The sequence below is a fragment of the Molossus molossus genome, unplaced genomic scaffold, assembly GCF_014108415.1.
Source record: "Molossus molossus isolate mMolMol1 unplaced genomic scaffold, mMolMol1.p scaffold_m16_p_2, whole genome shotgun sequence".
Lineage (NCBI taxonomy): Eukaryota > Metazoa > Chordata > Mammalia > Chiroptera > Molossidae > Molossus > Molossus molossus.
In genome coordinates, this window is record NW_023425355.1 from 106,127,254 (window position 1) to 106,155,120 (window position 27,867).

Below are 27,867 nucleotides of genomic sequence, written 5' to 3' on the forward strand. Positions count from 1 at the left end.
TGAGCAGAGAATTCTTAGGGAAGCGGGGTGGCAGGGAGAAGGAGAATCAAGGAAGCTATTCCAGTGGCCTTCTTGGGGTTTTACTGGGGCTCCTTAGGGGAAGTCTATAGAACGAAACAAGAGAAAATGGAGTAAGATGGAAGGGAACACCACGAATGAAAACAGTGTGCAGAGGCTGTTAGCAGCAGTGGAAGGAAGTCAAAGAAAAACCCAAGGCTTGCCCAGCCGCAGTGGCTCAGCTGGTTGAGCATTGTCCTGTGCACAGAAAGAGTGTGGGTTCGATCCCCAGTCAGGGTGTGTATGGAAGGCAACCAACTGATCTCTCTTTCCCTTTCTCTCTCTAAGCATTCTCTCTCTCTCACTCCCTTCTGCTCTCTAAGCACGTCCTCTGGTAAGGATTTAAAAAAAAAACACACACACAAAGAAAAACCCAAGACTCTGTGGCCAGGCCAGTGAGGAGGTTTGATGCAGATGACAAAAGAGGGCAGGGGGAGGGGTGAGAATAAAACCTCAGAAAATCTCATGGGGACCCTTCTCCACCAGCATCACCTCTGCCACCAGCAATACCTGGCATTTGGCCTGGCCAACATCTGGCCCTCAATCAACATATGCAGAATGGACAAAAGACCAGGGGTATATGCAGGAAGAATACTCTGTTCCCTCCCACACCAACTACTGGCAGCCCCTTGAGGAAGCCAATCTATCCAACACTATGCTCCTCCCTTCCAGGCCAGGAGACAAGGCCTGCCAAAAGGACAAATCAGCGCTGGGAGACAGGAGCCGGTGGGAAGAAGGGATGAAAGGTGCTGATGTAGGGGTGAGGGAGAAGTTGAGGGCTCTGGAGGAAACCCAGCCTGACCTCCTGCTCTGCCACTTGCCCGGGGCCATGGGGGGCACGTACATCATCCTCAGTGGCTGCCTGTGGCAGCATCCTCAGCATGACGATGTTACTGGCCTTCTCCTCCTCCTCCTCCTCCTCCTCATCCTCCTCCTCCTCCCCTTGCTCCGTGCGATAGTCCTGGTCCCGATAGTCGCCGTCTCGGGGGAAGCCTGGCGGGCCGGTGGGGCTGTGCCTGTGCCGCCGCCGCCGCCTACGCTGAGTCTCGGAGCCCGGGGAGGCCTCGTAGGAATCCTGGCCAACAGAATGAGATGAGAGACACCAGACGGGTAGTCAGTCTGGGGTTGGCCTAGGGGTTGGCCACTGGCTCTCTGAGGCAGGTAGGCTCTGAAAGCCAGGGGTGGGCGGGCTCCGGCTAAAGACTTGGGGCAGAGGCAGGGTGGGTAGGCCCTGTGCTGCAACTCTTCTGGGGTTGGAAATTCTCCCTGGGACGATTTTGGGGCTGCCTTGGTGGGGAGTGGGGAGAAGCCGGTGGCAGTGCTGGTATTGGGGAGGAACTCCCACAGAGAGGTGGCCAGACACTGCTTAAATCTCCTTGAGAAGAGATAGTCTGAGGTTGGCACATGAACCCCTGCCCTCTGTTTCTCCCCCCTCCTCCCTAGCCAACTCAGCTAGTATGTGCACAATTGTTCCTTATGCCACAGAAGGCCAAACATCACTTGTGATTCCCAGCCTGGGCCTGGCCCTGGCCCCTGCAACCAAGTTGTGGGTATAGGAATAGCTTAAGATCTTGGTCAGAGCCAGCCAGCAGAGACTAGCAAATGTGCAAGGGCCACAGCACTGCCTCCTGGTCCCTGATCCTCTGCCTGGCCAGTCCATCATCACCAGGCTCCCTCCCAATAGGGTGTGCTGATTGGCTTCTTGGGTCTTGCCCAACCCATTCTTCTAGGACTAAGCAGGCCAGGCCTGAGTCTGCACCCCTCCCACCTTTGGGGGGGGGGGGCGGGACAGATAATTCAGTGCTCTACTCCTGTTCTTCCCAACCCAGCTGCCACTGGGGAAGCTTGGCTCCTTATCATAGGAGTCTCTGCATTGGACCCCCAGAGGGAGGCCAGCAGCCAACACTCTACCCTTCCAGGGCTGAGGCTGCAAGAGTACCCTTCCCACCCTGCTGAACAAGAGAGCTGTCTGCTTGCTTAGACCAGGGCCCTGACTGCCCCCTGAAACTGGGGTTTCCCTAAGGCAAAACTGCTTCTTCCCCTCAGCTGGGGGCTCCCTGATGGTGAGCATCATGCCTTCCTCCTCACACTAGGACTAACTACCAACATGGAATGCAGAGGAGAGGCCTCAGGAGGTCCTTCCCTCTGTCTAGAGGCTCTGCTACCACTGGGAATGCCCACGGTTGGCCTCCCAGAGCTGCTTTGCTTGGCGATAATCAGTTTCCCAGTTGCCCTCCCAACCCTAGATACCGAGTGCCACATAAGAAGCTCTTCAGGAGCCCTATTTTGGCTGGGAGCAGGCAGCACAGGGCTTGCAGTGAACTGTGGACCCAAACTGAATGCTGGGGAAGAAGGGAGAGAGGTGGTGGCTAGGGGCCCTCAGAAGTACAGAGCCAAGCATATGGAAGTCAGGGAGACCCAACTCGGGAGAGGAGCCCTCAGAAGGGGAGTAGGGACAGACCCTCCAGGTGAGGCAAAGCCACTGAGCACAGTCCAAAGGCACGGGAGCTGAAAGCTACCTGCAGCCAGACACAGGCCCTGCAGGAGCCACACCCACCTCACCCCCCTGTCACCATGCCTGGCTGGCCCCCTGGGCCCTCACCTCTGCACTCTGCTCCTCAGATGAGTCGTCATAGTCATGCTTGCCCTCCTGGCTGCCATACTCGCGGGGGTATGAGCGGTAGTCCATGTCCCGGTAATCATGGTCCCGGCTGCGGTTCTCCCCACTATCGTCTTGGGAACGGTCGGTGGCTCCATAGCGGCCAGTCCTGTCCCCACGACCACCTCTGGGAGAAAAAAATGGGAGGAATTAGAGGGCAGTCCTTTCTGAAACATGCAATAGGTGAGGCTGACCCCTATCCAATCACTCTTTCTAGACTCTCAGCCCCAACCCCTGACAGGGGTCCCTATATCCTGACCCTGTGGGGTGAGTGGACTCCCACCTCTTACAAATCCAATCCACTTCTTTCCTTCCCTCCCTCACCAGTCCATGCTGTCTTCCTTCACAGGGTGTGGACTCCTGACCTCCACCCATGACTCCCCCAGTTCATTCTCTTTCTTTTTTTTAGAGAGAGGAAGGGAGAAAGAGATAGAAATATTGATGTGAAAGAGAAACATGGATCGGCTGCCACCTGCACCCTCCCTACTGGGGATGGAGCCCAAAACCCGGGCATGTGCCCTGACCAGGAATCAAACCAGGACCTCTCAGTCCATGGGACAACGCTCAATCCATTGAGTCACCCTAGCTAGGCCCAGTTCATTCTCTATATCCCAAATGTGAGCAAGTGCTGAGCCAATTGAGCCCAATCGAATTGCTCCCTTCAGTGGCTCCCTTTTATTCTCAGGCTAAAACACCAAAATGCTCACCAAAGTCCTACAAAGTCTGCAGGGTCCTGCAGGCCAAGGTCCCTGCCGACCTCTCTCGGCCTCATCAGGTATTGTGCTGCCCTGCCTGTGTTTCAGTCATCTTGTTAGCACCAGCAGCTGTTGCATTAAAACTTTTCCTATTGAAATAACTGTAAAGTAATTATCACAAAGTTGATTTAATGTATATTTCTTCAACTTAAATATTACTAGACTGTGCCCTGGCCAGTTTGGCTCAGCGGTTAGAGCATCGGCCTACGGTCCAGAGAGACCTGGGTTCAGTTCCCACTAAGGGCACGTACCTCGGTTGCAGTTTGTCCCCGGCCCTGGTTGGGTCATGCAAGAGGCAGCCACTCGATGTGTCCCTTTCAGGTCGATGTTTCTCTCTCTCTCTCCCTCCCACTCTATCTGAACAAAAAACAGAAAAATGTCCTCGGATGAGGATAAAAAAAGAAAAAAGAAAAAAAAATTACTTGACTGTGAGTCCTGGGAAATTAAAGAACCACACCCATTTGGTTTACTGCCCCAGTCCCCAAAGCTTAGCTTAGTGCCTCGTACTCAGTAGGTGCCCAATAATGTTTTTGGATAAAATAATGATTGAGCCCTGGCCGGTTTGGCTTAGCGGTTAGAGTGTCGGCCTGCAGTCCTGAGAGACCTGGGTTCAGTTGCCACTAAGGGCACATACCTTGGTTGCAGTTTGTTCCTTTCATGTCGATGTTTCTCTCTCTCTCTCCCCCCCCACCCTATCTGAACAAAATATTGAAAATGTCCTCAGGTGAGAAAAAAAATAAATGATTGGAAAAGTATTTTAAGAGCAACAAATACATGTTTACTTAAAACAAGGAAAAACAAACCACACAGACTACTATTAGCAGGAGCCCAATCTGGTCAGGAACAACACGAGCATATCTATTATCAATAATATTACTAACATTCTTCTAAGATACTAGCTAAAACAACTAAACAAAGGAATGAAGAAAAGAGATTAAAAGTTGGAACAGAGAAAGTAAAATCACCATTATTTGTCAATGATAGAATATGCCTGCAAAGTCTAAGAGAATCAACTAAAAAATGATTTCAAAGCAGTACGAATGCTGGGTACAAAATTAATATGCAGAAATAAATACCTGGCCTGTATTCAGAGAACTACTGCTTAGAAAATAGGAAGATCCCAAGTATAACTCCATTGAGAAAATTAACTACATAGACATGTGCAAGATCTTATGAATGACTATACTTCACACATATAAACCACGATATACTTGAAATGGGTCAATGATTGATTTGATTTTAATCCTCACCTGAGGACACGCTTAGAGAGAGGAAGGGAGAAAGAGAGAAACATTGATGTGAAAGAGAAACGTCTATTGGTTGCCTTCTGTACATGCTCCAACGGGATAAAACCCAAAACGTTTCGGTGCACAGGATGACACTCAACCAAGTGACCAACCGAGACACTCCAGCTGGGCTGAAATGGGTCAAGGATTTAAATGAAAGAAATGAAATATTAAAAAAGCCCTGGCTGGTTTGGCTTGGCGGTTAGAGCGTCAGCCTGCGGTCCAGAGAGACCAGGGTTCGGTTCCCACTGGGGGCACCACTCGATGTGTCCCTTTCACATTGATGTTTCTCTCTCTCTCTCTCCACCTCCCACTCTATCTGAACAAAAAATGGAAAAATGTCCTTGGGTGAGGATAAAAAAAAAAAGTAGAAGAAAAAACAGGATTAATTCCTTAATAATCTTGAAATGGGGAAAACTATGACACAGATCCAACAACCATGGAAGAAAAGATGGATTAAATCTGACTACATGAAAATAAAACACATTTACTTGGAAAAAACAAAAACCATCATAAGCCAAGTCAAACAATAAACTGGGAAAAGTATAAGAAAAGGAAAAAGGAACAGAATTCACAGTAAAGAAATATAAATGATTTATATTTGAAAAGATGCTCTATCTCAGTCATAATGAAATATGAAAAGTAAAACCACACTGGATAGACCATTTTTTTTTACTTTATTATTTTAATTTTTATAAATCCTCGCCTGAGGATATTTTTCCATTTATTTTCAGAGAGAGTGAGAGAAACATCCATGTGAGAGAAACACATTGATTGGTTGCCTCATGCACGACCCCGACCAGGGCTGGGGACCGAATAACAACCGAGGCATGTGCCCTTGACCAGAATTGAACCCGCAACCCTCCAGTCTGCGAGCCGATGCTCTAATTGCTGAGCCAAACCAGTCAGGGCTGAATAGACCATTTTATTTTTATTTTATTTTTTTATCCACACCTGAGGACATTTTTGCATTTATCCTCAGAGCAGGAGGGAGAGAGGAAGGAAGAGAGAGAAATATCGACGTGAGAGAGACACATAGAGTGGCTGCCACCCACATGAACCCACACGACCCCAACCAGGGCCGGGGACAATCTGCAACCAAGGTACGTGCCCTTAGCGGGAACTGAACCCAGGACCTCTGGTCCACTGGCCATCACTCTAAACACTGAGCCAAACCGGCCAGGGCTGGATAGACCATTTTAAAATAAACATTTAGCCCAGCCAGTGTGGCTCAGTGATTGAGCATTGACCCACGCAACAAGAGGTCACTGGTTCGATTTCTAGTCAGGGTACATGCCCAGGTTATGGGCCCAATCCCCAGTGGGGGACATACAGGAGGCAGCCAATCGATATTCTCTCTCACTGATGTTTCTCTCTCTCCCTCTCCCTTCCTCTCTCTCTAAAAATCAATAAAGGAAAAAAAAAACATTTAAAATTTATTTTGTGTATTTTTCTAAACCATTTTTATTGTAAAATATATAGAACAAAATTTTTACCATTTTAATCATTTAAGTGTTCAATTCAGCGGCACAAAGTACACTCACAACATTGTGCAATCATCACCACTATTTCCAGAACCTTTTTATCATTTCAAACAGAAACTCCGTACTCATTGAACAGTAACTCCCCACACTACAATCCCTACTCTAGTTTCTATCTCTATTAATTTGCCTGTTCTAGGTACTTCTTTTAAGTGGAATCATATATATCCCTTTGTGTCAGACTTATTTCACTTAGCATGTTTTCAAGGTTCATCCATGTTGTAGAATATAACAGAATTTCATTCCTTCTTATAGCTGAATATGTATGTATGTATGGTATACACATTAAAAATTTTTTTAAAATCCATCCAAGGATATGTTTACCTTTTTCTTGATTTTAGAGAAAGGGAGAGAAAGATCGATCAGTTGCCTCCCTCCCATAAGCACCCCAATTAGGGATCGAACCCAAAACCTGGGTATGTGCCCTGACTGGGAATCAAACCCACCACCTTTTGGTGTAGGGGACAATGATCCAACCAACCAAGCCACACCAGCCTGGGCTAGTATATACCACATTTGTTTTATCCATTCATCTGTTAATGGACACCTGGGTTGTTTCCACCTACTGGTTGTTTTTGTTATTGTGAATAATGCTGCTATGAACACTGGTGTACAAGTACCTGTCTGAATCCCTGCTTTCAATTCTTTTGGTTTATACCCAAGAATGGAATTGCTGGATTACATATTTATATTTATAATTCTATATTTAATTTTTTGAGAAACTGTTAAACTATGTCCCACAGCAGCTGTACCACTTTACATTCCCACCAGAAACACACAAAGGTTCCAATTTCTTCACATCCTCACCAACACTTGTCATTTTTGCATCTTTTCATGTGCTTATTGGTCATTTGTATATATTCAGAGAAATGTCTATTCAAGTCTTTTGTCTATTTTTAAATTGGGTTTTTCCTGTTACTGTTATATGTGTTCCTTAGGTGTTAATCCCTTATCAGATACGTGATTTGCAAATACGTTCTCACTTTATGTGGAATTTTTTCAGTCATTTGAATAGTATCCTTTGATATATGAAAGTCTCTAACTTTGACGAAGTCTAACTTATTTTGAAATAATTTTAGACTTATAGAAAAGTTCAAAGATGCCCTGGCCAGTTTGGTCCAGTGGTTAGAGCGTCGGCCTGCAGTCCGGAGAGACCCGGGTTCGGTTCCTGCTAAGGGCACGTACTTCGGTTGCAGTTTGTCCCCAGCCCTGGTTGGTCGTGCGGGTGGCAGCCACTCGATGTGTCCCTTCACATCGATGTTTCTCACTCTCTCTCCCTTCCTCTCTCTCCCTCCCACTCTATCTGTACAAAAAATGGAAAAAATATCCTCGGGTGAGGATAAAAAAAAAAAAGAAAAGTTCAAAGATAATAGAATTCTAGTATACCCTTCACCCAGTTTCCTCTAACGTTAACAGAACCAAGGTCCATAGTATAAAACGAAAAAGTTAACTAAGCTATACACTATAAAAGGATTTCACAAGTATTCCCACTAGTATCCTCTTTCTGTTCCAAGATGGAATCGATGCTACTATATTGCATTTAGACATCATGACCCCTTAGTTTCCTCCGGCCTGTGAAAGTGTCTTGGTCTTACCTTGTTTTTGTTTTTGTTTTTGTATAACCTTGACAGTTTTGTTGTTGTTGTTGTTAATCCTCTACCAAGGATATTTTTTCCATTGATTTTTTTTAGAGAGAGTAAAAGGGAGGGTAGGAGGAAGAGAAAAAGAGATAGAGAGAGAAACAGAGAGACAGAAGTGAGAGACACATCGATTGGTTGCCTCCTGAACATGCCCCAACTGGGGTCAGGGATTGAACCTGCAACCCAGGTACGTACCCTTGACTGGGAATTGAACCAGCAAACCTTTGGTGCTCGGGCCAATGCTCTAACCACTTAGCACACTGGCCAGGGCATGACCTTGACAGTTTTGAAGAGTACTGGTTAGATATTTTGTAGAATATACCTCGACTTGGGTTTGTATGATGTGCTCTTGTGATCAGACTTGAGGTTATGGTGCTTTGGGGAGAAGAATACAGTACCTATGAGCTGCCCTTCTGATCACATTGTATCAGGGTTCACTTGATATCAACATGACTTACCATTGGTGATGTTGACTTTGATCATCAGGTTGTGGGGGGATCTGTCAGGTTTCTCTGCTGCAAAGTTTCTCTTTTTCCTTTTCTACCCTCTATTCTTTAGAAACAAGTCACCAAGACCAGCCCACACTCAAGAGGAGTTCTACCTCCTAGAATAAGGAGTATCTACGTATATTATTTGAAATTCTATAAGAAAGATTTGGGATAGAACTTTTTTAAATGAACAGACCTGCAAAAGTTCAAATGTTTGACATCTGTTGACAAGGCTGTACAGAGAATAGGTGGTAGGAGTAAAAATAGAACAGTCCCTATGGAGGGGAATTTGGCAATAGCTGGCAAAACTAAAAATCTATATAGTCTGACTACCAGTTCTTCTGGGAATTTATATGTGCTTGCATACTTACAGAAACATTATTCACTGCAGCACTGCTTATAACAGCAAAGGCCAAGAAACAACTTAGAAGGGTCAGAAAAATTCTGTTTAAAACAAAGACTAACGAAGGGGGAGAGGTGCCCCATCAAGCATTAAAACATATTATAAAGAGGGAAAATTGAAACACGAATGAACAGATCAGTGAAACCAAACAGTCCATAGTACAAACACGCACACGGCAATTTAGAATAAGCCAAAGGTTACATTTCAAATGAACGGGGGAAAATGGATTAGTCAATAAATACTAGTTGTGAAAAGTGGTCCAGGGATAGGCAAACTATAGCCACTGAGCCAAATCCTGTTACCTAAATAAAGTTTTCTTTAACATAGCTATACAATATTTACATATTGTCTGTGGCTGATTTCAGGTGGATAGCTGTGACAAAGACTATATGGCCTACAATGTCAAAAACATTTACTGTGTGGTCCTTTACAGAAAAGGTTTTTTTGACCTTTAAGAAAATAAAGTTGTTTATCTACTTCACTTCTTATACCAAGTAAATTCTAGATGGATCAAAAATTTAAATCCTTCAAAAATTTAAATCCTTGAATAGAAATCATAAAAATATTAGAAAGATATATATCAAGGGCATGTACCTCAGTTGCAGTTTGGTCCCCAGCCCTGGTAGGGATCATGTGGGAAGCAACCAACTGATGTTTCTCTCACATTGATCTATCTCTCTCTCTCTCTCTCTCCCCACCCCCCCTTCCCTCCCACTCTATCTGAAGATAAATAGAAAAATATCCTCAGGTGAGGATTAAAAAAAAAGAGAACAGCCCTGGCTGGTTTGGCTCAGTGGTTAGAGTGTAGGCCCATGGTTCAGAGAGTTCTGGGTTCGGTTCCCACTAAGGCTGTGGTTCTCACCTTCCTAATGCCGTGACCCTTCAATACAGTTCTTCATGTTGTGGTGACCCCCAACCATAAAATTATTTTCGTTGCTACTTCATAACTGTAATTTTGTTACTGTTATGAATCGCCATCAGAAATATATGTTTTCTGATGGTCTTAGGCGACCCCTGTGAAAGGGTCATTCGACCCCCAAAGGGGTCGTGACCCACAGATTGAGAACTGCTGCGCTAAGGTCACGTACCTCCGGTTGCGGTTCGTCCCCAACCCCAGATGGGGTCGTGCGGGTAGCAACCAGTTGATGTGTCTCTCTCACATCAATGTTTTTCTCTCTCTTGATCCCTCTCTCCCTCCCACTCAATCTGAAAATAAATGCAAAAATGTCCTCTGGTGAGGATAAAAAAAAAAAAAAAAAAGAAAACGTAAGAAAATAATTGAGCACCTTAAGAATGGGAAAAGGTTTTCTAGCCTGGTCAGTGTGGCTCAGTGGTTGAGCGTCGACCCATGCACCAAGAAGTCACCAATTCAATTCCCGGTCAGGGCACATGCCAGGTTGTGGGTCAAATCCCCAGTGGGGGCATGCAGGAAGCAGCCAATCGATGTTCTCTCTCATCGATGTCTCTCTCCCCCTTCCTCTCTCTCTAAAAAGCAATAAAGAAAAAAATTTTAAAAAAATTATTTTCTAAAGCAAGATAAAACCCAGAAATCATAAAATAAAAAAAGAAAACTGCCCTGGCAGGTTTGGCTCAGCGGTTAGAGCGTTGGCCTACGGTCCAGAGAGACCCAGGTTCAGTTCCCGCTAAGGGCACGTACCTCGGTTGCAGTTTGTCCCCGGCCCTGGTTGAGTAGTGCAGGTGGCAACCACTGTCCCTTTCACGTCGATGTTTCTCTCTCTCTCCCCCTCCCACTCTATCTAAACAAAAAAAATGGAAAAATGTCCTCGGGTAAGGATTTTAAAAAAAAAGAAAAAGAAAACTGATAAATCTGGCTTCATAAAAATTTAAAAATATCTAGAGTGTAAAAAATACCATAAACTTGTGATAAAGCAAGTACAGTAAAGTGTTAATGGTACAATCCAGTGGATGGGTATAGAGGAGTTCACTGTAAAATTCTTTCAACTTTGCTGTATGCTTGAAATTTCACAATAAAATACTGAAAAAAACAAAAAAGCTAAAAAATAATTACCAAATGGGGAAAATAAAATGTTTCCAGACATTCTGGTTGGTTTCCAATTTTTCATAATTGTTCATTCATTAATTCATTCAACATATACATTTAAAAAATTTTTTTTCTTTTATTGATTTTAGAGAAGAAGGGAGAGGGAGAGAGAGATAGAAACATCAATGAGAGAGAACATCGATCGGCCACCTCCTGCATGCCTTCTACTGGGGTTTGGCCCACAACCTAGGGATGTGCCCTGACTGGGAATCAAACCAGCGACCTCCTGGTGCATGGGTCCACGCTCAACCAATGAGCCATACCAGCCAGGCTCATTCAACAAATATTAATATAACATTTGCTATGTGTCAGGCACTGTTCTAGGTGCTGGGGATAGTCCTGTGAACAAAATGAGGTCCCTGTCCTTGTAAGCTCAGCTTGGAACCCAAATTGTTTCCTTGATAGATGCCTCAACATGAAGTGTCTGATAAAAGTATTGTTAATGTTTTTGATATGAACAATGTTTTTTTCATATTTGCATACTACAGGTATCCCTAAATATTTTAACTCTAGTCATCAGAATAGATCTGAGTAAATGTTCAGATGAAATCCTAACTCTGACATTCAGCATCTAAACCAAGTAAATTTGGGTATTAAACTCTTACTATCTAAATTCAGGAAAGGAACAGCCCTGGCTGGAGTGGCTCAGTTGGTTGATCGCTGTCCCATGCATCTAGAGGTTGCAGGTTCGATTCAGATCAGGGCACATGCCCAGGTTGTGGGCTTGATCTCCAGTAGGGATATGCAGGAGGCAGATGACCCAATGTTTCTCTCTCCCTCCCCATTTCTCTCTCTCTCTCTTTAAAATCAATTTAAAAAAAAACCCATATATTAATTTTAAAATATTTAATTCAGGAAGAGAACAGATTTAGATAGTAAGAGATACTTATCATTGGCCACAGAGCACTTTGATTAACCTTTCAAAGGCAGACCCTATTCATAATATATTTCTGGAAGCTGGACTGAATCATACATAACATACGAGGACCTCCACAAAATGAGTATATTTCTAGAAAACATAAAATGTCAACATTGGCAGAAGTAGATAAAATGATAATGAAAAACTCAGACCCCTTTAAAGGTGAGTTTTACCAAGCTTTCATGGGACAGATAATTCTTATATAAGTTTCTTTAAAAAAGAAAAATAGCAAAAATTGCCCAATTCATGTCATGAGGCTACTTTGTTTCAATGCCAGGTAAACAGAAAAGGGTATTATAGGACCCCTTCACTGATGGACACAGACGCAAATATCCTAAATGAAGTATCTAACCAAATGTAAATGATTAAAAAACATACATAAGATTGCTTAAATAATTTTTCTGCCAAAAATTCATGAGTAGTACACATTAAAAAAAAAAAAATTGAGAAACATCTACAAAGCAAATGACCCGTACTCTTTTTTTTCAATTTATTATTTGTATTATTCTTTTTACCATTTTAAATTAATTTATTTTAAAATGTTTTCAATTACAGTTTACTTTCAATATTATTTTGTATTGGTTTCATATGTATAGCATAGTGATTAGACAATCATATACTTTACAACGTGTTTCCCCTGACATTTCCAGTACCCACCTGGCACCATATCCAGTACACAGTTATCGCAATATTATTGACTATATTCATTATGCTGTACTTTACTGACCTGTACTCTTGAAACATATCAAGGTCATAAAAGGAAAGACTGAACAATTGTTCCCAATTAATGGAGACTAAAAATTCAAAGTAATTCAATGCAATGTGTGATCTTGGATTGGATCCTAGATTAGGGAAAACACAACTATGAAGGGTATCACTGGGACAACTGATACATTGGAATATGGACAAAGTAGTGCATCAATGTTAAATTTCCTGAAATTGTAAGTATGCTGTGGTTATGGAGGAAAAAGCCCTTGTTCTTAGGACATACATGCTATAGTACTTAAGGGTCATGTCTGCCACTAACTCAAATAATTGTCGAGGGGCAAATGTTGTATGTGGCAGGAAGGGAGAGAGGAGAGAGGAGAGAGGGAAGAGAAGAAGGGGAAGAGAGAAGGAGAAGGGAAAGGTGACAAAGATGCCAATGCTCCCCAAATTAATATATTCAATGCAACCTCAACAAAAATTCTGGAATGTTGCCCTGGCCGGTTTGGCTCAGCGGTTAGAGCATTGGCCTGCGGTCCAGAGAGACCGTGGTTCAGTTCCCGCTAAGGGCATGTACCCTGGTTGGTCGCGTGGGTGGCAGCCACTCGATGTGTCCCTTTCACATCGATGTTTCTCTCTCTCTCTCTCTCCCCCCCCTCCCACTCTATCTGAACAAAAAATGGAAAAAAAAATCTGGAATGTTTTTGAGGGACTTGGTAAATTTTTTATATATAAAACTCCACAAATGGCTAAATCAACTTTGAAAAATAAGAGCAAAGTGGGAACTAATAAGACATTCTATAAAACAATAATAATAAAAACACTAAGGTTCTCGCACAAGAAAGAACAAGTAAACCAATGAAACAACTTAGATCACTCAAGACAGATCCATGTATATGAGGGAACTTGAGATGAGATGAGGTACCACAAATCATTAAGAATGGACTATTTAGGAGATGGTACTGGGAAAAATGCCCACTATATGAAGTAAAATAAAACAAGAACCTACCTTATGCCACATTCAAAACTGGATTCTAGATGGATTTAAAGACCTGAATGAGAAAGGTAAAACTATACAGTGAAAACAACTGTTGCGATCCAGAGGTAGGAACAGAGAAGACTCTGAAAGCACAGATTGTAAGACAAAAAAGTGATGATTTTTAGCACTTTAAAGACTTTAAGGACAGGTGTCCATCCTTGGGGGAATCATTAAGCAAAAGGCAGTAGGCATACCCCCATGGTATCTTTGGGACCAATTAGGAGCAAAGCACTAATGTACACATGGCAATACAGATAGATCTTTAAAAATGCAGTGCTGAGTAATACAAAGTTCAGGGGAAAAATGAAGAATATATAGCACTCTATCATTTGTGTAAAGTGAAAACACAGACACTCTAAATAACACTAGATATTTTAGAAGAATACATTTCAAACTCAACAGAGAAATTGCCAACAGCTATGGGAATTGGGAATAAAAAAGGGGGAAAATAGGCAAGAGAAGGCCTTTGTGCTGACCTATGATAAAAACCGACTGTGAACTGGACAAGTATGGTTAACTAAAACCTCTTCACTTGAGGTCCTTTAAAAGCTAAAAGAAGGCCAGTGGCTTTATTTGGTAATAAAGTCTGAAGCAAGCAAATATGTCACCTACTCAAACTCAGAAGTTGCTACAGAGCACTTCCAGTGAATCCCATCCAAAAATCAAATGCCTTTCAAAAGACATTTTTAAAGAATGTCAAGACTGAATAACACTAGATAATGACTACATCTCAATTTGGGCTCATTTTTCAGAAAACAAAATATTTTAATTCTACATTTTTAAAAGGGCCTGGTGGTAGAAGAAACCCTTTGCAGGACATTAAAAAAATTATTTTTCCAAACTTTTTATAAATCCACTGTGTTAATAGAGGCTTTTTGCCCCTGGCCGGTTTGGCTCAGTGGTTAGAGCGTCAGCCCGTGGAACAATGAGTCGCGGGTTCGATTTCAGTAAAGGGAATGTACCTCGGTTGTGGTTCGTCCCCAGCCCTGGTCGGGGTCATGCAGGAGGCAACCGGTTGATGTGTCTCTTTCACATCAATGTTTCTCTATCCCTCCCTCCCACTCTATCTGAACAAAAATGGGAAAATGTCCTTAGGCAAAGATAAATAAACAAATAATAAATAAAAATAGAGGTTTTGGGGAGAGTTAGGTCTGCTTTCCCATGTAATCCTAAAATGTAAGGAATAGATCACCTGCATTAGAATCAACTTGGGTGATATATCAGGATGGTGATGGAATGGCCTGGGATCTCTTATTTTATCAAGTGTCCCAACTGTTTCTTTTTCTACCAGAGTTTAAAAATAACTGTATGAGCCCTGGCCAGTTTGGCTCAGCAGTTAGAGTGTCAGCCTGCGGACCAACAAGTCGCACGTTCAATTCCAGTCAAGGGCACGTACCTCGGTAGCGGTTCGTCCCCGGCCCTGGTCGGGTTGTAACGGCAGGCAACCATTCCAATAAGTATCACGCCAACTTCAGCCTACCCTGCCCCTGAAATATCCCACTGTCTGACCTGGCTTGCCCCATATTTGTCCTGGCAAATTCCTGACTCTGAAGGCACCACTCTCATCCATCCCTTAAACCTAAAGCTATAGCTCACACCTCTCTCCTGAGAATCCAAAAGCACTTACAACCCACTACCCATTTCTGCCTTTCCTCCCATAGTGGCTGTTCAGACCTTGGCGAATGGTACCATATACCTATCTGGGTCATCCAAACTGGAAACCTGGGCATTAGCCTCCATTCCTACCTTTCTCTTGATCCCTTCCTATCCTGACAACCAACTATGGCACCCATCCAACTGTTTTGGAATCACCTGTAAACTGTATGGTCTCCCTTGTGAGACTCCGAGTAAGGAGAAGGCTGCAATCGTATCTGTCTCATTCACCTAGCACACAGGTTCTGGCTCACAAGTAAATGTCTGCTTAAAAGTAACCAGTCATCTGCTACACTGTTTCCTCTGCCCAGAAGCATCCCCCTAGCACCTTCCTGGATCAATTCTCACATGGGGACAAGCCTAGGCTCTTTGTTCAAGGGGGAAGCAAGTAACTCACCGTCTTTCATACTCCATGTCCTGATAGGGCCTTCGGGGGCTGCTGGGGCCCTTCCTCAGCCGCTGGCTCCGTTTCACTTCCCAGCTACCCCTGCTGCTGCCACCATGATCTGCCAGCCTGGGTGATGCCTCCTGTAGGGACTCTGGAGAAAGAGGGAGGAAGAAAGGGGTCAAGGCAGTTGAGGGAGAGAGGACCTCCTTGAGAAACCCTTGTTGTCAAGGATCTCTGCTGTCTCTTAGTCCAGGGCTGTTGTTTCTCAACTCCTAGTGCTCCTGTGGACCAGAGTGGAAAGGCAGCCCCTACTTGGTCTGCTACTTTCCTTTCCCCATAAATGTGAAGTTAGAGCTCACTGCCCTAGAATGAGCAAGGCCTTCAGCAGACAGGGAGCATCTTGTTGAGAGATCCGGTGGTGCCATCCATTCCGTGATCAGGGCTTTGACATCTGAAACTGGTAGACACGTTCAAGACTGGAGCTACCTACCTAGGGGAGCTCTTGGTGCTGAATGACTTGTAAGAGATCAGGCACATTAGGCATGGATGCAAGACTTCACTACAGGAGTCCCACGCACCCACAAGGCTCCTTCCATGGCCCCCAGGTGCCATTTCACCCTCTCAACAAGATGCTGGCTGCCCCCTACAAGACAGCAGGAGACCAGGAGAGGTTTAGGGGGTGAAGGGGGTAACTTGGCAATGAGACAGCTGCTGCCTCCCTGGGCTCCTGGCCAACACAGCTTTGGCCCTCACAGGGCAACTGGCTGAGCCCTGAGTCTGGTCTCTTATGTACAGCCAGGTCCCAAGGCAGCTAGCTCTCTCCTCAGGGCTCTGGGCCCAAGTTATTCAGAGGCAAAAGGAGCCCTTTCGGAGGCTGTTCCGAACCACTGTGCTATGCTACTAGGTTGGAAGGGCAGTCATTTCACCCAAATCTCAGGGCTTGAGATCTAAGGAAGTTCTGAGAGCCATGTGACCCAGCCAGGGGTCACCAGGCAGTATCCCAGAATCTTCAGGCCCTGCCCTCTGAACAACAATTAGGCAAAGCCAGGTAGTAAGAGCACCTACCCAACATTAGGCTGCCACCACACCTTTCCTCCATGTATATACACACACACACACACACCAATTTTCTCTTCCTTCTCAAGCCACAGGGAACCTCTCAGAGTTACCTGCTCCCAAATGGGTATGAGTTAGAATCACAACCAGGGACCCCAGTGAATTAGAATCCATACAAAACCCTCAGTAGCCTCTGGAAAAGAAGCCAGAGTCACACACTGGTATCCATAACAGACAGGGGCCAGTCACAGACAGCACCCCAAAACTATGGGCCAAAATCAGACAGGTACCCACAACAAATAGGGGCCATAAGCACACACTTGGGCCCCCTTTCAATGGATGAACGTCACAGTCACAGAGATACACCCCCCCCCCCCAAGAACAGGCAATAAGTCATACACACATTCCTTGCATTCCCTCCCTACTCAGTAAGCAGGTTAGGGCCAGTCGCAAGAAGACTCCCTATGGATAAGGACCTCTCCCATAAACAGGGACCAGAGTTAGATACACACTCCAAGGATAAAGACCAGGGTCATACAGATGTTTTCTCTCCTTCCCCTCCCAAGGACCGGAGCCACAGAACACTTTCCCATGGGCAGATGAGTACTAAAGTTACAGAGCAGAGAGCACATCGCCTCCCCTGTACATTAAAAAACAAAATCGCAGACACCTGCCTCCCCACGGACAAAGTTCCGTGTCGCAGACACCACAGCCCACTCCCACCCGTTCCTCCCTTCCCCCAACCCGCGTGCACCCATCCTGCGTCCCGATCGCGCACGCGCCTCTGCTCTCAAAAGGGGTAAAAATTAAAAAAAGAGAACCCCTCCCAGGTCAGACCGCGCGCGCATCCCTCGGTTGCGGCCCGCAGTCGGCCCTCTCGCCTGCTCTACTCATCCTCCGACCCCGGCCCCTTACCTCCGCCCCCACGACCAGCGTCGATTCTCACCTTCTCGGCTCGGGCTGTCAAGGGAGGGCTCCCTGACATCACCTCGGCCCTCTGCCACCTCCGCCAACTCTCCCAGCTCAGCAGGAGCCGGTTCGCGCAACAACCAAGTTCAAGGCTGGGGACAGAAAGGCAGAGGAGTGAAGGGGAGAAGCGCCAAGCGTGCTGCTCTTCCCGGGAGACCCACTGCCGCCTACACCCCGCCGGCCGCAGTCACCAGCACAAAATGGCGACCAGGAGCTGGGAGCCGGCGCTTCGACCACCATCCACCTACTGAGGGAGCGCGCTCTGGATGGCCGCGTCTATTGGTCGCCATCCGCCATCGGCCAGCCCTGGGCCGCTCTGATTGGCAAGCCGCTGCCACCTCCCCGAGCCCCGTGCCCCGAGCGAACGCCCGCAAGTGGAGAAAAGGAGTAGTTATTGGCCAATCGGGCGAGGCCCGCTTTTTAGAAGCTTGGCTTCCTTCAAAGACGAAAGACAAACGGAAGCTCTGCCCCTTTCACCGGAGGGCAAGGGAAAGTCGGTGCGATTGGCTGGGAACTGCATCCACCCCACCCCCCAAATGTCACCGCTTTCTTCTCAGCAAGGAAAGGAGCAGACCGCTTAGGCAGAACTCCCATAGCTTAGCCGGAAGGGTCGGGAAATGGTTACTCTAATGACGCCGTGACAGAGGGAGGAAAGAGGGCTGCCTCAACGCGAAAACAAAATCTAGAAAGATTCGGGACCTATTTAGTGCGACGAGGCGGAGCGACAATCATCGCGCTCGGGCCAACTGCAGCTGCGCAGAGTCGCATTTCCGTTCCCGCCCCTGAAAACCTGGAGAACAATCTGTCATGGCGCACGGGCTGTTAAGTTTGTACGCTCGCCGCCTTTTGGCAGCAGCGGCGACGCGAGGGCGCCTGGCTGCCTGGGTTCGCTCGGAATCCAGCTCCGCCAGGGCTGTGATCGCCCCGTCCACTGTGGTGGGAAAGCGGGCACCGGAACCGACTATGCGCTGGCAGGAGGACCCAGATCCAGAGGACGAAAACCTCTATGAGAAGGTGAGAGAAGGGAAGACCGGACGCCAGTAGGGTCAATCGGGGGCAGTGGACGGTGCGCCGTAGAGGACTTTATTAGGCGGTTGAGGGTTGCGCAGCTGGTGAAATCCTCGAAGACTTGGGGCTTTTGCCTAATTTATTTTCCTCTTTTTTCCCGTGTTATCTTCGGTAGAGCCAGAGGCAAGACTGACCTCATTTTGCAGGCAGGTGTTAAACCTGAAGTGGGCACTGCTCAAAACACTTAGAAGCAATAGAGTATAACAACGATAATAATGAACATTGACAGGACGCTTGCTTGGTGCCAGTGTTATAAACAATTTACATACATCAACTTATCTGATCCTCAGAACAACTCTATATCTAGGTACTATTAATGTACTAATTGTACAGATGAGGAAACTGAAGCACAGAGGTGTTAAGTGGCAGAATCATATTTGAACGTAGGTCTACCAGGTGTGTGCTGTGTTGATGGCAGAGGCTCTGAAATCAGAATGCTTGGGTTGGAATACAGGCACTGACAGTTAACTCACCTGTGTGACCTTGGAAAGTAACTTAACCCCTTGGTGCCTCAGTTTCTTTGTAAAGTGGGGAAAGTGTTAGGGCATCTTTAAAAAATAAAATACTACACCTGCCTTATGTAATTGAATGAGTCAAAATGCTCAGAACAGCATCTGGCACTTAGTAAGTACTCAGCATTAAAAGGTGTTAATTATTATTGCCACTTTCTACCTTGCTGGGATATTGTGAAGTTTGTGTATGTGAAAAGGCCTGACGCGTAAAAGGTACTTCATCAATATTAACCTCTGGTTGAGGGGCTTGGATATACGTATAGGATGCTCATTCATTCTGTAAATATGTATTGAGGGCCTGCTGTATGCCAGGCACAGCTCAGGGCCCTGGGGGTTCAGCAATGTGGAAATCAGATAAAGCCCTTGCTCTTCTTACAGAGTTTATATGATAGAGGAAAACGCAGAAAATGAATATGTAAAATACTTGAAAATGGTAACATAAGGTATGTAATTGATCATATAAGATAATGTGATATAGAAGATTTGGAGGATGCTACTTTAATAAACTAATAAATGCTAAAATGTTAAGCAGGATAAGTGTCGTAAGTGACTTGGGGGTAGGGGGTAATTTTATCAGGTTGAACCATACGAAATGGCCAATATTCAACCATTTTTGATATATGAAAATGGCATTTTCCTATAGTTCAATTTAATAAACAAGGTGACTAGGGATTACCTCTTAAGAGAAGTGATGATGGCCCTACCTGGTTTGGCTCAGCGGCATAGCATCGGCCCTTGGACCAATGAGTCCCAGGTTTGATTCCAGCCAAGGGCACATACCTAGGTTGTGGCTTGTCCCCGGCCCTGGTCGGAGTTGTGTGGGAGGCAACCAGTTGATGTGTCCCTCTCACATAGATGTTTCTCTCTCTCTCTCCTTTCTCTCTCTACCAGAAGATAAATAGAAAAATATCCTCGGGTGAGGATAAAAAAAAGAGAAGTGATGATGAAGCCAAAACTTTGAATGAGGAGGCAAATCCAGCTATGACTAGATCTGGGGGAAAGGCTTTTCAGGCAGAGGGAACAGCAAATGCAAAGGCCCTGTGATGGGAAGGAGCTTGACAAGTTCTAAGAACAGAAAGAAAGGAATTTAGGGAGGGCGAGGAGGTTAGAGGTGAAATTGGAGACCAGCTTATGCAGGCCAGCATAAGGCTTTGTGGAACAGCAGGAAGCCCTCATTGACCTCTTCTCCTTCCACAGAACCCAGACTCCCATGGCTATGACAAGGATCCTGTTGTGGATGTCTGGAACATGCGGGTCGTCTTCTTCTTTGGCTTCTCCATCGTCTTGGTCCTTGGCAGCACCTTTGTGGCTTATCTGCCTGACTACAGGTTCATGGGGTGTCCAAGAGAATGGGATGGGTGGTGGTAGAGTCAGGGGTGGAAGTCGAAGGGGATTCTGCCAGGAATCCTGTCCTGCACCATCGAGGAATGGGGAGCTGAGGTGGGGATTGATGTCCAGTGAGGCTTCCTCATGTCTCCCCCCACCCCGCTGCTGCCTCCAGGATGCAGGAGTGGGCCCGCCGGGAAGCTGAAAGGCTTGTGAAATACCGAGAAGCCAATGGACTTCCCATCATGGAATCCAACTGCTTTGACCCCAGCAAGATCCAGTTGCCAGTGGATGACTGACTGGATGCCCAGTGGGGCTCAAGAAGCACTACCTTCTCTACCCCCTGCCTGCCATTCTGCCCTCTCCTCAGAGCACCTTATTAAAAGGACTGTAAATCTGACTGGCTGGTATTAATTTTGTTGTGAGGAGGTTGTGGGAGTGGGGGTATCAGGCCTTAAAAGGGCCACTGCAGCCTTTTCTGGGTGTTCTGGTTATCTATTGCTGTGTAACAAACATCCTAATACTTAGTGGCTTAAAATGACAATTTAGTATAATCTTTCATGGTCTTAGTATTTCCTGGGCTCAGTTAGGTGGTTCTTCTTATAGTTAGACGGTGGCTGGGGCTGGATTCATTTGAAAGCTCAACTGAGCTAGACATCCAAGATGGCTTCTTCACTCACATGTCTAGCACTTCAGTCTTCTTCCAGGTGACCTCTATCTCCAGAAAATGTCCTTCAGGTCCATCCTCCCCACCCCAAGGGTAAACACTCTCCCAACTTGTAATAGCGTAGATTAGTTTTGTCTTGTTTGACACTTCATATAAGTGCATTGGTGTATTTTTGCTTCTGACTTCTTTCATTCAGCACTATGTGAGACAGATCCACATTGTTACATGATCAGTAGTTTGTCCATCCTCATTGCTGTGTTCTCTTCCTTTGTATGAATAGACCATACTTCATCCATTCTAGTGTCAGTGGGTATTTGGGCACTTTTCTGTCAGGGGCTATTAATTCTTGAAGCAACCGGGGCCATAAGTGAGATGCCAGTGGCTATGGGTCCCTGTTGACAGTCCCAGCCAAGCTGCTTCGACTGCACAAAGATGGGCTTTGTGATGGGATGCACTGTGGACGTGGTGGCTGGGGCACTCTTCAGCACCTTTTCCTGTCTCAGGATTGGAATGTGGGATCAGAAGCTGATGGGCAGCATTGGGAAAACCATGATGCAGAGTGGTGGCACCTTTGTCACATTCATGGCTATTGGGATGGGCATCTGATGCTAATCAGAGCAATGGTTGCCCACATCTACCCCATCCCATCAGTCCCAGCCCATGTATTATAATAAAAAGACTGAGTTAAAAAAATTCTTCTGTGAACATTCTTTACACATTTTTATTTTTTTTATTTTTATTTATTTTTTTTTATCCTCACCCGAGGATATTTTTCCATTTTTGTTCAGGTAGAGTGGGAGGGAGAGAGAGAGAGAGAGAGAGAGAAACATCGATGTGAAAGGGACACATCGAGTGGCTGCCACCCGCACAACCGACCAGTACGCGCCCCTAGTGGGAACCAAACCCAGGTCTCTCAGGACCGCAGGCCGATGCTCTAACCGCTGAGCCAAACCGGCCAGGGCTCTTTACACATTTTTAGATGAACATATGCACTCATTTCTCTTGGGCATATATCTGGGAACAGAATTGCTAAGTCGTTGGGTAGATAGGTGATCAGGCTTACTTAGTAAAACATGCCAATTTTCCCAACTACACTTCCCCTGTGTTAAGTGCTACATACTTGCCAGCACTCAGCATTCTCCATCTTTTTCATAGTAGCTGTTTTGGTAAGCAACTGACCTTTTAACGACCACCCCTTGGGATGAAGGAGTGGGAGTTGAGTTCCTCTTGTGTGCCAAGCCCTGACAGTATGCAAGGCACTGACAGATACCAGGATGTCTGTCCTCAGAAATTTCCTGAGGTGGGCATGGTGGCCATTGTGAGTGGTCATAAAACTTAAACATAATGTTTTTAGCCTACTGTTAGATCCCAAGGATATTTGAACCTTGATATTTTACATCCAGCTTTGTTCCAGTGACATAACAGATACCAAGTTTCATCCTTCAATCTAATAGAGCATTTATTATCTGCAAGGCCCAGTAATCAAGACAGTCTCTGTAGCAGACACTGTCAGTTCCCTGTCCATGTCACAGTGGCCTTTCTGCTCCAGTGTGCTGCTGGCCAACTGCCAACTGCCAGGATCTGCATCTCTTCACTGGAGGGCTTCCTCTAATGCTGCCTGCGGGACTGACGGGCTGGAAAGGCCAGGAAATGAACACTCCCTGGCAGCCACCATCAACAGTGACTGATGAGAGTTGGTAGATAAGTACCCCTGCCCTGTTACCCCCCCCCCCAAGTGGGACATCACTGTGGGTGCTCTCCACTGGCCGGTGGAATATGCTCTGCATGTTCCCCATAGTGCTAAGTCTCTTAATAATGCTCTTCATTGGCTGCCTTCTCTTCTTTGTCTCACTTCCTCACTTTCCCACTGTCTAATGGGTGCTTCTTGGATTCATGTCCCAAATAAACTACTTGATGTCAGTCCTTGCCTTAGGGTCTGCTTCTGGAAGGACCTGAACTAAGATATTTTCTGTTCTCAGGGAGTTTACCTTAAGGTGATAGGTAAGACTGAGAGTACACAGGCACAGAAAACAGATAAGTTCCACCAAAAAAACTAGTGAGGCTGGAATGTTGTGCTTACCGGAATTACTGGAATCTTACAGAAAAAAGAGTGGCTAGAAGTGGTCAGAGGCCATACCCCTAAGGCTCCATGGGCTGTGGTTAGGAGGAGTTTAGATTTTACATACTGTACAATGTTGACCAGAGGTTTACTGAAAACCCAGCTTAGCAAAGCCCATCTCTGACAATTCTAGATGGTCTAAGGGGGTTTGCTTACAGTTTTTCTCATGGATTACCTAGGAAATAAAAACAATCTTACCAGTTTCACAATGACTATTACTGGTAGACATAAGCACCACAGACTAAACTGACAACAGCTAAAACTGTGAACTTTAAAATATGTTGACCGAGAACTGATGGAAGGATCCTATGTTGTCAACAAAACGTGAACCTGCAAATTTTGATCCTGAAATATTAGACGTGGTGAAAACTAGCCACAAATAAAGCTCAGAATGACAGGAAAGCTATTCATTCAACAAATATTTATTGAGTGACTACTGGGAGCCAGGCACTTTAATAAGAAATGGCAATACGGCAGGGAAGAAAAGATTTAAAACTTCCTGCCCTTGTGGAGCTTATATTCTTGCAGAGGGAGATAGACGATAAACAAGGAAACAAGTTGCATTATTTGCACTAAATTAAAAATAAAGCCAATAAGGGGGATCAGGAGTGCAGGGTTGGAGAAGCTATAGGGTAGTCAGCTTAGACGTTGTTGAAAAGTGAGTTTGTTTTTTGAGGGAAAAAAATGTTAAGAAAGTAAGAGATGAGCCACACAGATAGAAGAGCATTTCTAGGAGAGGGAACAACCTGTGTAATCCCTGAAGCAAGATTGTGCGTAAGCTGTTCAGGGAGCAGCCTGGGGCCAAGGAGATAACTGGGGCAAAGTTATTACTGCTGAAATATGATACAGACAAGAAAATTGATGCATGGATTGAATCATCACTATAAAAATTAACCTAAAAATGATTCACCCCACTGAAAACAATTTCAGAAAAATGAAAATGTCCAAAATTGGCCACTATGGCATTGAAGGAGTTAAATTGGTTCGGAATTCACTCTAGGGTAAACTTTCTCAATAGAAATTCACCTGAGCCCTGGCCTGTTTGGCTCAGCGGTTAGAGCATCGACCTGCGGTCCAGAGAGACCCGGGTTCGGTTCCCACTAAGGGCACGTACCTCGGTTGTAGTTTGTCCCCGGCCCTGGTTGGTCGTGTGGGTGGCAGCCACTCGATGTGTTCCTTTCACGTCGATGTTTCTCTCTCTCTCTCTGTTCCTCTCTCTCTCCCTCCCACTCTACCTGAACAAAAAATGGAAAAATGTCCTCGGGTGAGGATATAAAAAAAAAAAAAAGAAAGAAATTTACCTGAGTTGGCATAATTCCAATTGTAAATGTTACTATTTGTAAGCAGAGCCAATACTTCTGAGCCAGAGGGTCAAAACCAAGGTCAACCAGGATCCAGGCAACACAACTTGGCATCAACCATCATTAGAAAAGGTTAATTCATTCATTCACTCATTTAGTCATTCATTCATCCAACAAATATTTACCAAATGCCTATTGTGTGACAGGGGATAAAACAGTGAATAACACAGGCAAAAATCTCTGCCCCTCTTGGAGCTGACTTCTCTTGTAGGAGACAGATAATCAATGTAAAGAATAACAATTTTCTGCCCAGCCGGTGTGCCTGAGTGGTTGAGGGTTAATCCATACACCAAGAGGTAGCCAGTCAGGGCCTATGCCCTGGTTGTGGGCCAAATCCCCAGTAGGGGGCATGCAAGAGGCAGACAATCAATGTTCTCTCTCATTGATGTTTCTATCTCTCCCTTCCTCTCTCTAAAATTAAAAAAGAAAAAAAGAATTTTAAAAAATAACAATTTTGGGTAATGATAATTTATAGGTAAATAAATAAAATGTATGGTATGGTGATAAGTGTGAAGGAAAAAATGAAACAGAAAAGGGTATAGTGTTTGTGTGTGTGTGTAAATTTTAGCTAGAGTGGCCAGGCAAAAGGCCTCACGTAGATGACATTTGAGCAAGACTTAGAGGAAGTATTTAATTGAAGAGAGAACTTTGAAACAAGCCATGATTGCTAGCTAGGTGATCATAGTGGTTAAGGACACGGATTCTAGAGCCAGACTGCCTGGGTTCAAATCACAGACCCCTCCATACCAAATGTGTGACCTTATGTTTCCATTTTCCTCCTCTATCCATTGGAGCTAACAACATTAACTAACTCCTAAGGATATTGAAAAGATGAATGTGAGAGTGCTTATAACATTGCCCAGCATAGATTAGGTGTTTATAAATATTGGTGGAATGAATCCTCATTAATATTAATGTAGTGACTATAGAAGTTTTTATTTATTTATTTTTTGTTCAGACAGAGTGGGAGGGAGAGAGAGAGAGAGAAACATTGACGTGAAAGGGACACATCGAGTGGCTGCCGCCTGCATGTCCAAACCAGGGCCGGGGACAAACTGCAACCGAGGTACGTGCCCTTATCGGGAACCGAACCCGGGTCTCTCAGGACCGCAGGCCAACGCTCTAACCGCTGAGTCAAACCGGCCAGGGCATCATGGAAGTTTTTAAATAAGTACCCTAAAAAATGAAATTACGGTAATCGTGATTTTGGGGATGTTCAGATTACAGACTTGGAGTGGAAGGTGGTTTTTGAACCCTGGTAGTCACTACTGAGAGGTTTGGGGTCTGGTGTTAAAAGTGGCGGTTTCTGAAGACGGGGTTTGAATGTATACTTAGGCCAGTTAGGACCTTTAGTAGTCATTGTCAGAAAAGCTGCAGGATTCTGGGAGTCAGTTGTCTCAAAGATAGAGAGGGTCCGAGGAACTCTGCCAGGGTCGGAATGAGGATCCAGGGTCTCAGCTGAAGTTTAGGAAAAATCAGCCATTGATGATGTCACCAGGTTTCAATCAGACATACACCTCTAGGGGCCCTGAAACACAGTAGCCTTGTATTTTTATTCTTTTCCAACTCCCTCACCTCCTTCAAGTTTTTGTTAAATATCAGCTTCTCAAAAAGGACTCCTTCCTTATTTGAAATTCCAACCCCCCTTACTATTTATTCTCTACATTTATTGTTGAGTTTCCCTCCACAGCACACACAAACTACATTGGGTGTGTTGTCCTTTTAATTGTGATCATACTACTAGGAATTAAACAAAAGTAAACTGGGTTATTATTATTAAAAAATGTTTTTTACCTTTATTGATGTTAGAGAGAAAGGGAGAGGGAGAGAGATAGAAACATCAATGAGAGAGAACACTGATTGGCTCCTCCTACATGCCCCCCACTGGGGATCGAGCCCACAACCTGGGCATGTGCCCTGACTGGGAATCGAACAAGGCACCTCTTGGTGCATGGGTTTACGCTCAACCACTGAGCCACACCAGCCAGGCTCTTATTTTAATGACAGAGAGACAGAGAGAGGGAGGAGAAGGAGAAAGTAGAGGAGGAAGAGGAGGGAGAGAGAAAAGGAGAGATGGAGGGGAGGGAAGGGAGGAGGAAGGAGATCTCCAGAAACCCTAAACCCATCAAGATGAGGCAGGACACGTGTGTGTGTGTGTGTGTGTGTGTGTGTGTGTGTGTGTAGATTCAAACAGATGCCATGTAAATGAAAAATACTCTCTGCACACACTATCCAGCCTCTGCTGCCACCAAGATTCTAAGTCATGTTGACCTCTGGGCTACCATTTACCTCACCTGGAATCCACTTTCTCCCTTTTCCAGAAAATTCCACTCACCTTACAAAGTGGCCTCTTTGGGGGAAGCTTTCATTTAAAAAAAAACAAGCTCAGATGGGTCAGTTTGGGATCTGACCCTGAAAAAGATTGATAAAATGTACCATTTTTTTTTATCCTCACTTGAGGACATTTTTCCTTTTTTTTTGTTCAGACAGAGTGGGAGGGAGAGAAAGGAAGAGAGAGAAACATCGACGTGAAAGGGACACATCGAGTGGCTGACACCCACACGACCCAACCAGGGCCAGGGACAAACTGCAACTGAGGTACATGCCCTTAGCAAGAATCGAACCCAGGTCTCTCGGGACCGCAGGACAACGCTCTAACCGCTGAGCCAAACCAGCCAGGGTTACCATTTTTTTGTTTAAAGTGTATTTTGTCTGATATAAGTATAGCTACACCTGCTTCCCCCCACCCCCACCACCATTTGCTTGAAATACTTTTTCCATCCCTTCACCCTCAGTCTATACAGAGTGGGGCAAAAGTAGGTTTACAGTTTATTCTTGCATTATTATGTATTAATTATTGTATTATTTTCTATACAAACAACTGTAGTATCTTGTAGGCAGCATATTGTTGGGTCTTGGGGTGCTTTTTTAAAATCCATTCAGCCATTATGGGTCTTTTTATTGGATGATTTAATCTATTTATGTTTAAGGTAATTATTGATAAATAAGGACTTTTGTTATTTTGTTAATTGTTTTCAGGCTATTTTGTAGCTCTGTTGTTCCTTTTTTCTTCTGCTTTTTTTGTGAGTGGTTTGACATCTTTTGGTATTAGTATGCTTTGACTTCTTTATCATGTTCATTTGTGTAATTACCACAGGTTTTACCTGTTGTGGTTACCATGAAGTTTAAAGTAT

At 45.0% G+C, this 27,867-nt stretch overlaps 2 protein-coding genes and 1 pseudogene across 13 annotated transcripts in view; 2 read left to right on the forward strand and 1 right to left on the reverse strand.

The window, feature by feature from the left end:
• RBM10 (RNA binding motif protein 10) overlaps positions 1 to 17,927 on the reverse strand; it is a 30,323-nt gene extending 12,396 nt beyond the window's left edge. For 2 of the 12 annotated variants that reach the window (XM_036270603.1, XM_036270601.1), the window contains exons 1-4: positions 17,598 to 17,869; positions 15,605 to 15,746; positions 2,660 to 2,843; positions 902 to 1,132 (exon numbers count right to left, since the gene is read on the reverse strand). In XM_036270603.1, coding sequence (XP_036126496.1) covers positions 902 to 1,132; positions 2,660 to 2,843; positions 15,605 to 15,621 — 432 coding nt within the window. In that variant the 5' untranslated portion in view covers positions 15,622 to 15,746; positions 17,598 to 17,869. Of the gene's footprint in view, positions 1 to 901; positions 1,133 to 2,659; positions 2,844 to 3,423; positions 3,573 to 13,524; positions 13,568 to 15,604; positions 15,747 to 16,085; positions 16,941 to 17,566 lie in introns of those variants that run through there. The other 10 variants (XM_036270600.1, XM_036270604.1, XM_036270611.1 and 7 more) reach the window with 7 other exon arrangements.
• Positions 17,928 to 18,103: 176 nt separating this feature from the next.
• On the forward strand, positions 18,104 to 20,926 carry NDUFB11 (NADH:ubiquinone oxidoreductase subunit B11). The gene is made up of 3 exons (XM_036270636.1): positions 18,104 to 18,634; positions 20,398 to 20,528; positions 20,702 to 20,926. The coding sequence occupies exons 1-3, from the start codon at positions 18,428 to 18,430 to the stop codon at positions 20,823 to 20,825; spliced, it is 462 nt and encodes a 153-aa protein (XP_036126529.1). The 5' UTR covers positions 18,104 to 18,427; the 3' UTR covers positions 20,826 to 20,926.
• Positions 20,927 to 21,565: 639 nt separating this feature from the next.
• On the forward strand, positions 21,566 to 21,799 carry LOC118635753 (annotated as a pseudogene).
• The last annotated feature ends 6,068 nt before the right edge of the window (positions 21,800 to 27,867 follow it).

What these genes read in the sequence shown, in the direction of transcription:
- NDUFB11 (XM_036270636.1), top strand. Translation starts at nt 18,428, where the DNA reads ATGGCGCACGGGCTGTTAAGTTTGTACGCTCGCCGCCTTTTGGCAGCA. An exon ending in ACGAAAACCTCTATGAGAAG is followed by an intron (nt 18,635 to 20,397) that starts GTGAGAGAAGGG and finishes CTCCTTCCACAG; the next exon opens with AACCCAGACTCCCATGGCTA. An exon ending in GCTTATCTGCCTGACTACAG is followed by an intron (nt 20,529 to 20,701) that starts GTTCATGGGGTG and finishes TGCTGCCTCCAG; the next exon opens with GATGCAGGAGTGGGCCCGCC.